The sequence below is a fragment of the Amblyomma americanum genome, chromosome 4, assembly GCF_052857255.1.
Source record: "Amblyomma americanum isolate KBUSLIRL-KWMA chromosome 4, ASM5285725v1, whole genome shotgun sequence".
NCBI classification, from domain to species: Eukaryota; Metazoa; Arthropoda; class Arachnida; order Ixodida; family Ixodidae; genus Amblyomma; species Amblyomma americanum.
In genome coordinates this window covers 128,878,847-128,893,494 of record NC_135500.1, presented here as the reverse complement: position 1 = coordinate 128,893,494, position 14,648 = coordinate 128,878,847, and the positions used below count along the sequence as shown (strand labels likewise).

At 48.4% G+C, this 14,648-nt stretch overlaps 1 protein-coding gene across 1 annotated transcript; it reads left to right on the top strand.

Annotated features, from left to right (window-relative positions):
* Positions 1 to 5,084: 5,084 nt before the first annotated feature.
* Positions 5,085 to 11,018, top strand: LOC144129830 (steroid transmembrane transporter SLC22A24-like). Its single transcript, XM_077663897.1, has 2 exons — positions 5,085 to 6,016; positions 10,847 to 11,018. The coding sequence occupies exons 1-2, from the start codon at positions 5,085 to 5,087 to the stop codon at positions 11,016 to 11,018; spliced, it is 1,104 nt and encodes a 367-aa protein (XP_077520023.1).
* The last annotated feature ends 3,630 nt before the right edge of the window (positions 11,019 to 14,648 follow it).

Sequence of the window (14,648 nt, the reverse complement as noted above, 5' to 3'; positions counted from 1 at the left end):
GCAGCCATGTAAATGGCCTCTTGGGCCTCGTCAAGCTTTTGTGTAGCTTTTATCCCAAGAGACTATACAGTTCTTTCTGAAAATAAAGATGTATTATTCTTCCCCATAGGGGACAAACGTTAAGTGCTCTAGCGCTTTTCCTCAGCCCTACTTGCCATGTGGGACCTACTAGGGCCCCCCATGTGTGCTACTTGGGATTTAGTCACACAAATTGCGGAAAATAACCAATCGTATGTTTTTTGTGATTTTTCACAATAACTATGCCTCCGTCCGAAGATGCCCCAGACTACATATAACTCTTACAGCTTCCTCATATTTCGGGTCACGTTGAGGAGTGCACAAGACCTCGCCTCAGTAAGCATAACATCGTCGTTGCGATATCGGCAATGTGGACGGCCGGCACTAGGCACCCGTATAGGTTTACTAGGGAACTTCATGTAGTGTGCACACATTGGGCCAATACACTACAACCATTGCAGGCCAACGTGACAAGTGATGCTGGGTCCATGTGGGTCCCACATGGGCAGTTGGGGTTACGGCAGCCCTTGCATTCTTGCTGGGCTGCCCCTGCCGAACCCAGATTGATCGTTGTATTGTTATGTAAATAGTATATTTATCACCTCTCCCTCTGTCCTTCCTTACTGACCCCTCACATCTTTCATTTCACTTCTTCAGACTGCCTGCTATCCTTTATTTCCGCTGCCGCAGCTCAGGTGCCGCCACCGCAGTGATGGCAGATGCTTGGGTTAGCAAAAAACTTTTACCTTCCTTTTTGCTTTTATTTCACATTAAACACTTACTACTACTACTCCTATATATCAAAGCTGAATGACGCTAATCCCCGCGATATATCGACGTTTCTGCTCAAAGCTGCCACACAGCGGTCCGAAGTTGGGCTGACGGAGGAGCTTGGTGGATCGCTCGCATTGGACCGATGTGGGCTGGCGCAGCAGAACCAACACGCACTGCCTACATCTGCCCAATGCAGGAGCGATAGGGGAATTGGTGGGCTGCTGCTTCGGATGGGCCTCTGTGAGCTTGAGTCGCAGAGCCCACATTTGTCCCACATGGGCTATCCACATCAGACTCACCGGTGCTCCCACCTTATAGCCCCCGTTGTGCTGCATGAGTGGACTCAGTGTTGGAACATTGGTATGTGCTCCTTACCTTCATCATCGTCATCATCACCCCACTGCGTGAACGCAGCAGGGCAAATACCTCTCTCATATTCCTCCGACTAACGCTGTTTTATGCGAGCGTCGACCGTGTGCCAACGTGCAAAGTTTTTACCACCACACTTAACTCTGAACCTCTTCTCATGGGACCATAGGAGCATCGGTTACCGTCGCTTCGCGTTACAAGGCTTGCACGTGTCCATATTTCCTTCTTGGTTTCAATTTACATATCAATAACCCGTGTTTTTCCATTGCCCACTCGGCTTTCTTCCTTTCACTAAATGTTACACCTATCATTCGCCTTTCCATGGCTCGTCGCGCTGTCCTGAATTCGTTAGCCTGCATGTTTCCGCCCCACAGGTGCGAGCTGGCAAGGAAAAAATGTCGTGAACTTTTCTCTTGAGGCATACTACTAAGCTACGATTCATTATCGGAGAGTACTGCCAAATGCACTCCACACCATGCTTATTCTCCTAGTCATTTCGCTCTCAAGGCCTGCGTCAGTGGTCAGTATACCTGCTTTAAATAGATACATCTCCTTACCACTTTCGACTCTACGCTAGTTGCACCAATTCTTGTAGCCTTAAGAAATTATTGAGCATTACTTTAGTTTTCTTCATAATGACTTTCCCCGCCGCGATGGCTCAGTGGTTATGGCGCTCGGCTGTTGACCCGAAAGACACGTGTTCGATCCCGGCCGCGGCGTTCGAATTTCGATAGAGGCGAAATCCTAGAGGCCTGTGTACTGTGCGATGTCAGTGCACGTTAAAGAACCCCAGGTGGTCGAAATTCCTGCAGCCCTTCACTACGGCGTCCCTCATAGCCTGAGTCGCTTTGGGACATTAAACCCATATAAAGCAAAGCAAAGCTAATGATTTTCAGCCTTAATACCATATGATTGCCTAGCATATATGCACCTTTTCTCAGTTTGACCCCCATTCCTAGCGCCGTTACTTCATTTATTTATTTAGCATGCCATCACTATCTAGAGTATTATTGAGAGGAATGGTTACCAAGAAATACTTAAAAATGCAGAAAAGAACGGAAATATAAATAAATACCAACGCCTTAATACAACATGGTTCATAGTGCAGTTCCACAACTATTTTGTGTTTTTTTTTCAAAAAGTTAAGTTCAGAAATCGTTTTTTTTTAATTCCTACATTTCGGACGCAAGCTTTTTTATGATTGTCTTAGCGACATAGCCTTGCATTCTACCATGAAATCTACGGCATCAGCCGTAAGACCTCAATTAGTCAATTGATTTAATTTCTACCTACCACGCTGGGAAGGCCCCATTTAAATCCAATTAATTAGATTCAATTAACACGAATTCCATTCCCGCGACAGCAGGCTGTCCGTGATGGGAGGTTGGGGCGAGAGCGGAGGAATGCGCAAGCTGAGTGCGGTTTCACGGCAGAATTGCGCAGGCTATAACAAGGCTAAACCAAAGCTTTAACAGCTTTCCCTGATTCATGCGCTAAGCCGGTAAGTCTAGCTCTACTGATTTTTTTTCTCATGATCAAGTCCGTCGGTGAAAGCAGAAGACAAAAAGAGTACATCGTGAAGGTGAGGATGGTGGAATATAGATTGAAAAACGCTGGGGCGAAGTGACTTACGATGGCATGCAAAGGATGAAAGAAAAGGCTGAAGAAAGCTACATAAATTACTCGACACCACAGTAAGCATGGTGCGCTCTCTGTAGCTTCTTCACTCTTCGTTCCCTTCAGAGCCGCTGGGAACTGAAGGCCGAGACTACCCTGAGAAATATGCGCATAACACAGAGCGTCGAACTGTAACTCCAAGATGGCCAGTTCCTGGACTGGTAAAATAGTTTGCGGTTATCTCAGTGCGTATCTCTAGTATAGTTTCTGTTACGTCTCGCCTACGACGCGCGGTATAGCCGGCGCGGATGCAACGGACGCCGCGGCTTCGTTCAAAGTGGCGGTCATTTTGGGCCCGTTCATCGCTGCCGCAACGCCTCCCGCCAAGCGCGTCCAGGCAGGTTTCAATGCCACGTGTCGTCGTGTGTGTGTGTGTGTGTGTGCATGTTGGTGCCCACGCTTGTCAAAGCGCGGCAGCCGGGGAGAGGAGCTCCCCAACTGGGAGGCGAGGAGGTCTGACCGGCGCCGGCCCGGCGGACGCGCCCGTCACGTCTGTACATGTTCGAGCGCCGCCGTATCGGGCGACTCATCCCAAGCCGTTCCTTTTTGCCCTCGACTCCGAGGGTATATAAGCCGCTGCCCCGGACGCCAGAGAGAGACTTCGATTTCTTCCTTCGAGTAACGTGGTCGCCCTGACCGGCTGCTCTTTTGCAATGCCAGAATAAACAAGTTGTTCTGTTGCCAGTCGACTCGTCCTTTGCCGGGACCTTCGGATGTTTCCAGCTTTGCCCCAGGCCGCCAGGCCAACGCTACCCTTGGGGCTTGCAACCCATTTGCAACATTTCCTTTTGACCAGAATGGCTCCACTGGCTTAGCCAATGTTTCTCCGGTGCCACGCAGCACACCGAGCGTGATCTCATCAATTCGACCGAAAAATTTTCTAGTTAACCAATTGGAGAATTTAGAGCTGCACCAGTGTTGAAGACTAGCCCCCTTCGCAGCAAAAGGCGGATGCTAGCACTTTTACCCTATCCATGCGGTGCAAGATATAACAGTCAGGAAAGGCATATCTAATCGCATGGTGCTGCGTCCTGTCGTGTTGATATGTCCTAAGTTTTCCCTAGAAGCTATCGGGTTCTGGCACTTGTTGTTGTTGTTTGCCTCACAATATGGCGCATACCCCCCAAGTGGGATTGGCCATAACCAGGCGGTGGCTACTTGTATTGCAAATTGCATGCGGCAAACACAGGGTGACCAAAAAAATTGGACAACTCAGTTTCCGTGACAGAGGTGGTTGAGGGTACTTAGGGGGCCTAACAAGCTTAAATTTATTCAAGGAAGTGGGCACAAGGAAGGAGCATAAAACAAAAGCATGATACGCATAGCAAAAAGGAAATACACAAATAAGGGTTAAAGGGCAGTACAAGCGCTTATGAAGGGAGGCGTCTTGTTTCTAGAAGAAAATTTTGAGCGACAGAGCAAGCATTCCCATTGGTATGTCCAAGCATAGAAGCTCCATGAGATCGAACAACCGCACAAGACAGACGCAAACTGAATTTCTGCAATGGAACTTCTAACAGTCGCTTCCAGAGCGATTCGTGGCGACAACAATAGAGAAGAAAGTGCTCTACTACAACACGGACGTAATTGCAATACAATAGCACAATAGTACAATAGCACGATACGAACACAGTGGGGAGATCACAAGACTAGGCCTGTAGAGGTAAAAATTGCACTTCGTGGCACTTAAATAGCGCCACCAAGACAAAACCTCATCTTTCTTTAAATGAGTCTTGCAGAACGGGGCTGAGGGAAGGCGAACTGTGTCCATGTTTGTCATGACAAGTGAGAAAAATTGTATGATTCGTCGTCATTGTATACTTGCTTTGGCATCTATATTTCTCCGTCTTTGACAGATTAGCCCCGATAAAGACCACTAATCGTCATCAGCAGAACTCAAGCTCCCTGCCTTTGACCAAAGCGCTTGTGGTGATGTATAACACGAATATAAGACGTACAGAAAAAGAAGAAACCTAACTAACTACCATGTGGAGCAAGTGTTTTTTTTATGAATCAGTAGCGGACGTTAACGCATCGCCATTTGCGCCAAATGTTCATTTTCCTACGAGGCTTCCAACTGATTCAGTCTCGCGGCCACGCGCAAGTCTCGTGCGTATGTGCCATATTTACTGAGGTAAAGAAGAAGACGCCATTCGTATGAGGTCAACAACAACAGCTACGCCTCGCATTGACGGCAGTGGAACTGAGCGCAAGAGGAGCAACTACACCCATTAGTGACACCAAAGATGCTTCTGTTGTCTCGGCGAAAGCTGAGCGAGATTGATCTGGTGACGAGCGATTGCTACGACTGCGCTGATGTATTCGGCCACGGCTATGTTCAGCGTTGTTTGTGCGTTCTGGCTATGTTCTGCATCTGTGTACAGCACTGCCACACTATCGTCTTTCGTCTCATCTCCGAAGACGTCGACCACTGGTGCAAGCAGCCCGCGGACGGAGTGATGTCCGCTGCCACCTGGAGGAACGTGGCGATCCCTGTGGACGCCAGTGGTCGTTTGAGTCGATGTACCGTCTACAAATACCCGAATGACGAAAACAACACGGAGACTGAGAGCTGCGAACAGTGGGACTACGACCCGGAGCAGGAGAGTCGGAGCATTGTGAGCCGCTGGGACCTGGTGTGCCACAGAAGACCGCTTCTCTCCCTGGCGCAGGCAGTCTACATCGCCGGATCCCTGGTCTTCATGAGTGCAGTCGGACACGTCGCGGACCGCGTCGGAAGGATCCCCGTGCTCCTCTCGGCTGTGGCCTTCCTGCAGCTGACGACGCTGGGCGGATGTTTCGCAGCGTCGTACGTTGTGTACATCATCTCCAGGTTCTTCAACGCTGGCTGCGGTGCAACGGTCATGGTGCTCTCCTGGGTTCTACTCTATGAAGCATCTACGCACGACCACCGGAACCGGCACATCTACATCGCCATGACCGCAGGCGTGCTGATGGCTGAAGTTTGGTTCGCAGTGGCTCGTCAGCTGCCACAGCTCGACTGGATTCTCCGGCAGGTCTTCATGCTCTCGCCTACGGTCCTCACGCTGTACGCATTCACAGCTGCACACGAGTCGGCACGCTGGCTCGTCGCCAAGAACGACATGGCCAGAGCTGAAATAACGATGATGAGCGCGGCCAAAGCGAACCGCTTTCAGATTTCCACTACGGCCTGCATGTTGGAGAGAATCAAAGCAGAGGTTCAGAGGACATCAAAGCGCGTTACAAAAGCCACAAAGAACGCCGCTGAAGCGAAAGAAGTACAGCGGAGGGCATTTGTAATGTTTGGCTCTTCTTTCGCCGTTACATTTACTTTGTACTTGATACTAAGCCTCGAGGCCAAGGTGACATCCGGAGCAGGCGCCTGGTTCCAGTGGGCATCACTCGCAATTCAACTGGCCAGCTTTGGCCTGCTCCACCTTACTTTCATGAAAATAGCCACAGTGCGCTTGTTGGCCGCAAACTTCGCCGTGCTCGGTGGAATCGCCTGCGTTATAAGCCTGAGCTTCGCTTTGGGGTTCAAGCCGTTTACTACGGCGTTGTTTCTTATAGCCAGACCTCTTACGTACACAGTCATTATCGTTCTAAACGCAAGCGTATTAGGCATGGTCCCGACGCCCGTCCGCTGCGGAACAGTCTGCTGGTTCTTCGGCTTCGGTCGCGTGGGTGGCGTGTGCGGTGTCCTGCTATTCACAATCCCAGACTTGGGGCGTGGAGACATCGTCTTCGCGCTGTCTGGAGCCGCGCTATTCGGGATGCTGCTTGCACACCTCAGCATTCCACGGGCTTCCAAGCAGCCAACACTGAGCAGCCCTGTGTCCGTCTGTGGTAACGTGGACAGCGTGGGCTACATGAAGCAGACACTTGATCCATTTTCTGACAATAAGGATAAGAAGCAAAAACGCGTCAAGGCCGGCGCTGGACATACGGCTTCGAAAGCCAAAAGCCCGAAGCCGTAGCCCGTGTGCACAGTATGTGATTAGTGTGGTGGTTACGTCCAACTACTGCTTTCATTTTGAACTATGTGTTAATTAACTGTACTTGAGTCATCGCAGTTATAGTCTACCATGTCGTCTAATTTCTTATATTGCTTAAAAGGGTGGTGTAATTTCACTGTTTTCTTTTGTTTCAGCGTTCTCGTTATGGTCATGTATTAACTGGCAATTAACAGGATGCATGACCGTCCAGAAGAAATCATGCATGCTGGACTTCACTGAAGGCCAATAACTGGAAGCTATCATTGTAAGCACAGGGAACATCAGTCTGGGGTTTTTTTTTTTTCGCATTACGCAGACTTTGTGAGGTGATTAGATGGTATGTCAGCATATAAACAGCGGCTCGAACCGAATGTAGATACCGGAGAAAATGTGCAGCGTTTCTTGTAGTGTTTGCTTCTTTCAAAGTCTGTTTCGCAAACGAAGGAATGGGCAGTGCATCGCAAGCAAGAAATACAGTTTGATCATTTCATGCCAAATGACCCAGACTTAGCTCCCGACCTTGTCTTATTTCCTCGAGGTTTGTTTGTGGCTATCAAAGTAAATTTCTCACAATAATTTGGGGAAAGTATTTTAATCATGTTATAGCGGTTTGAATTATCCAGACTAAAGCAAAACAATTCTCGTTAAAAAATTGAGAGACGATTACGGTAGTCAGTGAAACGAAATTTGAGCGCAGTTCATCTAAAGACCTGCCGCGGTGGCTCACTGGTTAGGGCGCTCGACTACTGACCCGGAGCTGATGGGTTCGAACCCGGCCGCGGCAACCGCGTTTCTGTGGAGGCGAAACGCTAAATGCGTCCGTGTGCTGTGCGATGTCAGTGCACGTTAAAGATCCCCAGGTGGTCGAAATTATTTTCCAGAAGCGTTCACTATGGCACCTCTTTCTTCCCTTGTTCTTTCACTCCCTTCTTTATCCCTTCCCTTACTGCGCGGTTCGGGTGTCCCCCGAGATTTGAGATAGTCACTGCGCTATTTCTTTAAAAAAATGTATTAAAATTGTCTCACATATCGGCGGACACCTGAGCCGCGCCGTAAGGGAATAGATAATTAAAGGAGGGAGTGAAAGTATAAAGGAAGAAAGAGGTGCCGTAGTGGAGGGCTCCGGAATAATTTCGATCACCTGGGGATCTTTAACGTGCACTGACATCGCACAGCACACGAGGGTCTGTCGCGTTTTCGATTCCTTCACAAGCCACCTGCCACCACTGGAATGTGGCGTGTTACGCAGCTATGGCCACCATCCAGGATCTTTCCTTGGCAGCCACCTTCCGGATGACGTTTTGCTCTGTTACTTGTACAGCCGGTTACGCCGACAACGCCGACGACTATACGACTACGATCGTACCGCGCTTAATGGATGAACGGATTCCTAAGAGCTTCGCTCTGAAATGTACGGCAAAATAGCTATTTCCTAAGCTCAAAACTTTTCCTGAACTATGTAGAAGCATTCCTCATTATCATCTGTAAAGAATAAGCTGCGAATAGAAAAATTTTGTTTTCACTCTTTTTTCTTGCCACAAAATGTATAATTTTTAGAATTTTTAAGCATACGTAAGACGTGCTCGTGAGCAGATAAAACACTTCATCGGCTTTCTGGGACACCATAGTAGTTGGTAAATTTACTTCAACTTGAATACAACAAAATGAACTAAAACATAATTCTCCATTCGCAAAAATTAGGATTTCCCACCTATTCATCAATAAATTCTCTGCTGAGGTGTTGAAACAAAAGGTACACAATGCGGCTCATTTCATAACTAATATTATTTACTAAGGTAATCTCTGATAGAGTCAGGGCAACTTTAGACTTCAATCAACCAAATGATCCGACAGGCTTTCGTAAAGGATACTCTACAGTAAACCATGTTCACACTATTAAACAGGTGATAGAGAAATGCACAGAATATAACCAACCCCTATATATAGCGTTCATTTCTAACGAGAAAGCAGTTGACTCAGTTGAAACCTCAGCAGTCATGCAGGCATTGCTTAGTCAGTGTGTAAAAGAGCTTTATGTCAAAATACTGGAAGATCATGGAAAAAATAAAGCGCACTCAGAGCAACGTACAAGGCAGACCAAACAACACCAGCGCTATACATGATGCTATACCAACTAGCTCAAATATCGATTCTACTGGAAGATGTCTATAGCAACTGCATAACCACCATATTCATCCATAAAGCCAGCAATAAAATTCCAATAAGGAAGGGCGTCAGGCAGGGAGACAAGATCGCACCAATGCTATTCACCGCCTATTTACAGGAGGTATTCCGAGGCCAGAATTTGGGAACAGTTGGGGATAAGAGTTAATGGAGAATACCTAATCTGCGATTCGCTGATTACGTTGCCTTGCTGGGTCACTCAGAAGGTAAACTGCAAATCATGAACAACGAGTTAGACAAGCCGAACAGAACGGTGGGTCTAAAAATTAACATGCAGAAAACCAAAGTAATGATCAACAGTGTAGCAAGGAAACAGCAATTCACAATTGGTAGCGAGGTCCTAGAAGTGGTAAAGGAATAATTCATTAGGTCAGTAGTAGGAGGGAAAGTTGGGCTACGTTCATTTTAAAGGAAAAATACAGCGCGAACAGAGACGACGGACGAAGAAGAGGTCCACAACGCAAGTGCTGTCTCGCAACCGAGGTAGTGTACCAGCACCGGGACCAGCGTACCAGAGAGATTATAGAAGCGTTTTTCATAAAGAAGAAAATCAGCACGCGCATCTGCCAACCCTCTATCACTTTATTTGATGCGGAGATAAGGTTCTTGGACAATACGCGATTTGCCATGGGTCCTAGAAAAAGGGCGCCCCGCGCTATCTTTTCAGTTTTTGAGTTTGTTCCTTGTGTTGATTGCCTAATGTGATTGCTGACTTCGCCGTTTTTTCGCTCGCTTTTACATGTGCTTTCCTCCTGAATAAAATTTTAGTTGCGAGACAGCGCTTATTGTGTTGTGCACCCCTTCTTCGTCCATCGTCATCTCTGTTCGCGCTGTATTTTTCCTTTAAAATGTACTTAGGGCAGGTAGTGACAGCTTATCCGGATCATGAGAGGGAAATAATTAGAAGAATAAGAATGGGTGCAGCGCATATGGCAGGTTCTCTCAGATCATGAATGGCAGGCTACCAATATCCCCGAAGAGAAAAGTATACAACAGCTGTATCTTACCGGTAGTCACCAACGGGTCAAAAACGTGGAGGCTAACGAAAAGGCTTCAGCCTGAGTTAAGGACAACGCAGCGAGCTATGGAAAAAAAATTGATAGGTGTAACGTTAAGAAACCGGAAGCGGGCAGAGTGGGTGAGGGAACAAACGCTGCTTAATGACATCCTATAGTCGAAATCAAGAGGGAGAAATAAGCTTGGGCAGGGCATGCAATGCGAAGGCAAGATAGCCGCTGGTCCGTAAGGGTAACGGGGTTGATTCCAAGAGAAGGCAAGCGTAGCAGGGTGCGGCAGAAAGTTAGGTGGGCGGGTGTAAGGAGCCAGCGCCACACTACGGCAAGAGAAGGCGCACGAGGCCGCGGACGAAGAAGAAATAGCGGAAGTGAGACGCGGTTTAGAGTGCGTGCGGGAGACAACAGGAAGAACGCATGCCACGAAGGCAACAATGCCCCGCCGCGGTGGCTCAGTGGTTAGGGCGCTCGACTACTGATCCGAAGTTCCCGGGTTCGAACCCGACCGCGGCGGCTGCGTTTTTATGGAGGAAAAACGGTAAGGCGCCCGTGTGCTGTGCGATGTCAGCGCACGTTAAAGATCCCCAGGTGGTCGAAATTATTCCGGAGCCCTCCACTACGGCAGCTCTCTCTTCCTTTCTTCTTTCACTCCCTCCTTTATCCCTCCCCTTACGGCGCGGTTCAGGTGTCCAACGATATATGAGACAGATACTGCGCCATTTCCTTCCCCCCCAAAAAAACAATTTAAAAAAAAATAACAACAACACGGTCGGCGGCGGACGTGTTCGATATCTACGGGCTCCCCGAATTTCCAGGCTTGGGTCTCAGCCGCAGACGTCCGGGCTACCAGACCTGGACAGCCGTAGTGGAGAGCCTGAGCCCCCAGACTCAGGCGCCGCTGTTCCCTCACTGTCCTGCAGCCTTTGAGAACGGGCCGCCTCCGTCGCCACCGCTGCTTGGCCGGGCTACTTCACCTGGGGGTCGCGTCCGGACCCCGCAGGTGTGACGGCTTCCTGCGGCAGCGTTGAGGCCCGCCGTGGACAGCGCCGTCAACCAGACGCCAACGCTGTGGCGCTGACGCCTGCCGCAGAGACTGCCGGCCCCACTACTTCTCCATCAGGGCACCGACCTTAGCCCACAGACTGCGCCGACGCCCCGCCAGACCTCCTCGCTCGACGCACCAACCACCTGCCAGGCTCATCACAGGGACACGAAAAGCTTGAGTGCACCTTTCCTCTTTGTGTTTTGTTTTATTTTTCTGTTCTTGTTTCTTGTTGGTTCCTTTCGTCTCATGACTTATATTAGAGTTCTTTTCCTCTCTCTCTTCGTTTATTTCTTTTACGTGTTCACGCGTTGTAGACTTAACCTGCAGTCTTTCCCCTCACAGCGGGTGAGATTACGAAGTTTGCGGGGATACGTTGGCCGCAGCTGGCAAAGAAGATGGTTAATTGGGGAGACATGGGAGGAGCCTTTGCCCTGCAGTGGGCGTAATTCAGCTGATGATGATGGTTATTATTATTGTAATTACGCTCAGCCATTTTTAAGGCGATAGCGGTGAGGCTCTCCGTGAATCTCACGTGGTTAATTCAACGTGAGTCTCCCGGAGAAGCTACCTAGGTAGGCCAAATAGGTCACGTGACCTTGTGGCGTCATCACAACCTGCCTACCGGATTGTTATGAAACTGACCACCGTGGCAGGTGGCAGTTAAATTAATTAATGGCCGCTAGAGGCTGATCGGATAGAGCGACCTCAAGTCAAGTCAAGTCAAACTTATTTTCTCTCCGAGGTGAAGAAAGGGGGAGACGGGAAAAAGCTACACATGCGCAGATTGACGAAGCCCGGCCCCCTTGGATACAGTTCAGCAGCATTCAAAAAATATACAAAGAGCACTCAATGCGGCAACAAGTATTCTACAGGATATATACATATAGACGGCAATTCAGGGGGTTTACACAATGCACGCGATACAGGGCGTAGTTACTACAATATGTCGCACCTGTGTCTCACAAACCCCACCGGTTGTAACGCCTGCCACGGCAGCGCAGTGGTGCATCACCTAACCGCGCTGCACCATTGAACCAGGACTTGTACGAGGGCTCCCAGGGATATATGAATGTAAAGTCGAGAATGACCAATTCCGCATATATGTGTACTAACCCATTAACGCTATTGTGCCAGATCCTTAAGGCGGAGCGTAGGTGTCCCTTCTAATTTCTTGTCGTCTTAGTTTTTGTTTGTTTTAGGCGAGAAAAATTTCTGAAGTTCAGAGCAACGATCGCCGGTGATTGAACATCTTAGACAAAAAACAGCGCTAAAGACGAGACGAAGAAGTGAGCAGACGCACACGTTATGCCACTGCGCTGCACAACACACCAGGGGCGTTGCTCAAAATAATGCTCATACCTTCAAGCGTTTGCATTGCTCGAACGCCCTGATTGCAGCCCAAAAAGAGCTTCTGGTGTGCTCTTTTTACACGGAAATTACGCGCGTGATATAAGTGACTCGGCCATTAGACGCAGCTAGAACGTGAATGCGTCATTTTCTCGACTAAAGCAAAAAAGACTGCGATAAAAATGACTGAGCGTAATTACAATCATATCAATTATGTAATGAGCCGCATTTTGTATCTTTACTGGGGCTACCTGAGTATGAGATTTAAGGCTGAATACGTCGGAAATCGCACGTTTTTACAAGTTTAGAATTTTAATTAATTTATTCTTATATTGCAAGCTGGGCGACCGAGCTTTATTGGCACTGCCAATAATGGCGTCGAAGATCAAACCCACGAGCGAGCGTTGATGATGATCATTCACAAATGAGGATGAAGTTCGCGTGAAGTGAAGGGTGATGATGGATAATCATAAATGTGGATGAAGCTCACAAAAAGTGCTCACACCCCCCCTTCCCCCTCCCACTGGTCATCGCGGTCACAGGAATTAAAGGGAAGAAGGACGGCGGGTGAAGGGCTTAATTGAGCCGAGAGACGCGCACAATCCCAGTTCTTCGACAGAGACGGTCGTTGACAGGAGATGCTGGGGCTACGCGATAGTTCACTGGTGAAGTTTGTTCGAGCACCGTGTATAGGCCGATGAAGCGACTGAGAAGTTTGTCGGACAAGCCCGGTGTGCGGGTAGGCGTCCAGAGCAAGACTTCGTCACCGGGATTGAATGTCACCACACAGTGAGCGGAGTCGTAGCTGCTTTTCCGCGCAGTCTGGGCGGCCTCTGTGCTGAGTCTGGCAAGTTCGCGACAGTGGGCAATACGTGAAGTGAATTATTCATAGGAGGATGGGTCAGAGAGAACAGGTGCAGGATGCTTCCAGAATGAATGCAGGGGACTGACCATAGACCAGGAAAAATGGAGAGTAGTGGGTCGTGCGTTTAACTGCAGTGTTGTAGGCGAAGGTGACAATTAAAAGGAAGCCCAGTTACTGTGATGAGGGTCAATGTATGTGGATAGCATATCGGACAGGGTTCTATGAAAGCGTTCGGTGAGAACATTCGTTTGCGGATTGTAGGCATAGGTTGTATTGTGAACAGTGTTGGCGGCGTGAAGAACTTGGGCCATGATTGCACTGAGGAAAGACTTGCCGCGATCGGGCAGGAGAACACGAGGAGCTCCGCGGCGCAGAATGATGTCCCGCAACAAAAAGCCTGCTATCTCCGCAGCGGGTATCGGACATCCGGTGAGATGGTCCACAGCTGTGACTACCCAGCGATTTCCCGCCGCGGTCAACGGTAAAGGGCCGTATAGGCCAATGCCTACAACTTCGAAACGTGTAAAAGGGCGGGGAAGAGGTAGAAGTAGGCCCGCTGGAGGGGGAAGGGTGACGTGGACCGTTTACAGCGTTGGCATGGGACACAAAAGAGGCAACGCACATGGCAACACTCGTGGAGAGACCGGGCCAGAAAAAGCGGCTCTTGATTCTGTCGGAAGTCTTATGGTAGCCAAGGTGACCAGCGGTGCTATCATCGTGGAAGGCATGAAAGATCTGGCGGCGAAGAGAACGGGGAACAACTGGCATCCACGGTTCGCCGAAAGGGATGTGGTTATGCCAATAAAACATGTGGATGAAGTTCACGAAAAGTGTTCACAATATATTAAAGTTCAAATTATTGACTAGTATATGTCCCAGGTGGCACATATACTCATGCCCAAGATGCTCAGGAATGTTGCCGACCCTTTCTGATGACATTGTAAAAATGGTACATTTCGGCCTAAAACGAAATTGTGTAGAAACTTTCACGCTGATAGTTTATTGCTGGCTGATACTAAGTACAGCGCTTCCAAAGTGCTTTAGTAGAAAAACCAAAATTGTTTTCTGAAATAAACACCCAAGAACGTACGCGGATTTTTTTAAATATTTGCTGGCTGATACTGAACTATAAGTCCTTCCTCAGTGCTTCAAGAGAAAAACCGAAATTTTTCTTATTAAATAAACAAAACCAATTTCATTTCATTTCAAATAAACACCTAAAAACATGCGCCAAATTTTCAAAATATAAAAAACTGAAATGTCTAGCCACTAAGGGGTTGGACTATTCAGTTTCTATTTTTGAAAATTCGGAGGACTTTTTTGGTTTTTATTTCCGAACGCAGGTTTCGGTTTTTTCGGCGAATATTATTTTTGACGAA

Excerpts from the sequence above, each read along its gene's own strand:
- LOC144129830 (XM_077663897.1), top strand. The coding sequence starts at position 5,085 with ATGCTTCTGTTGTCTCGGCGAAAGCTGAGCGAGATTGATCTGGTGACG. Across the intron at positions 6,017-10,846 it reads ATTTCCACTACGGCCTGCAT|ACGTCCGGGCTACCAGACCT; the intron begins GTTGGAGAGAAT and ends TCTCAGCCGCAG.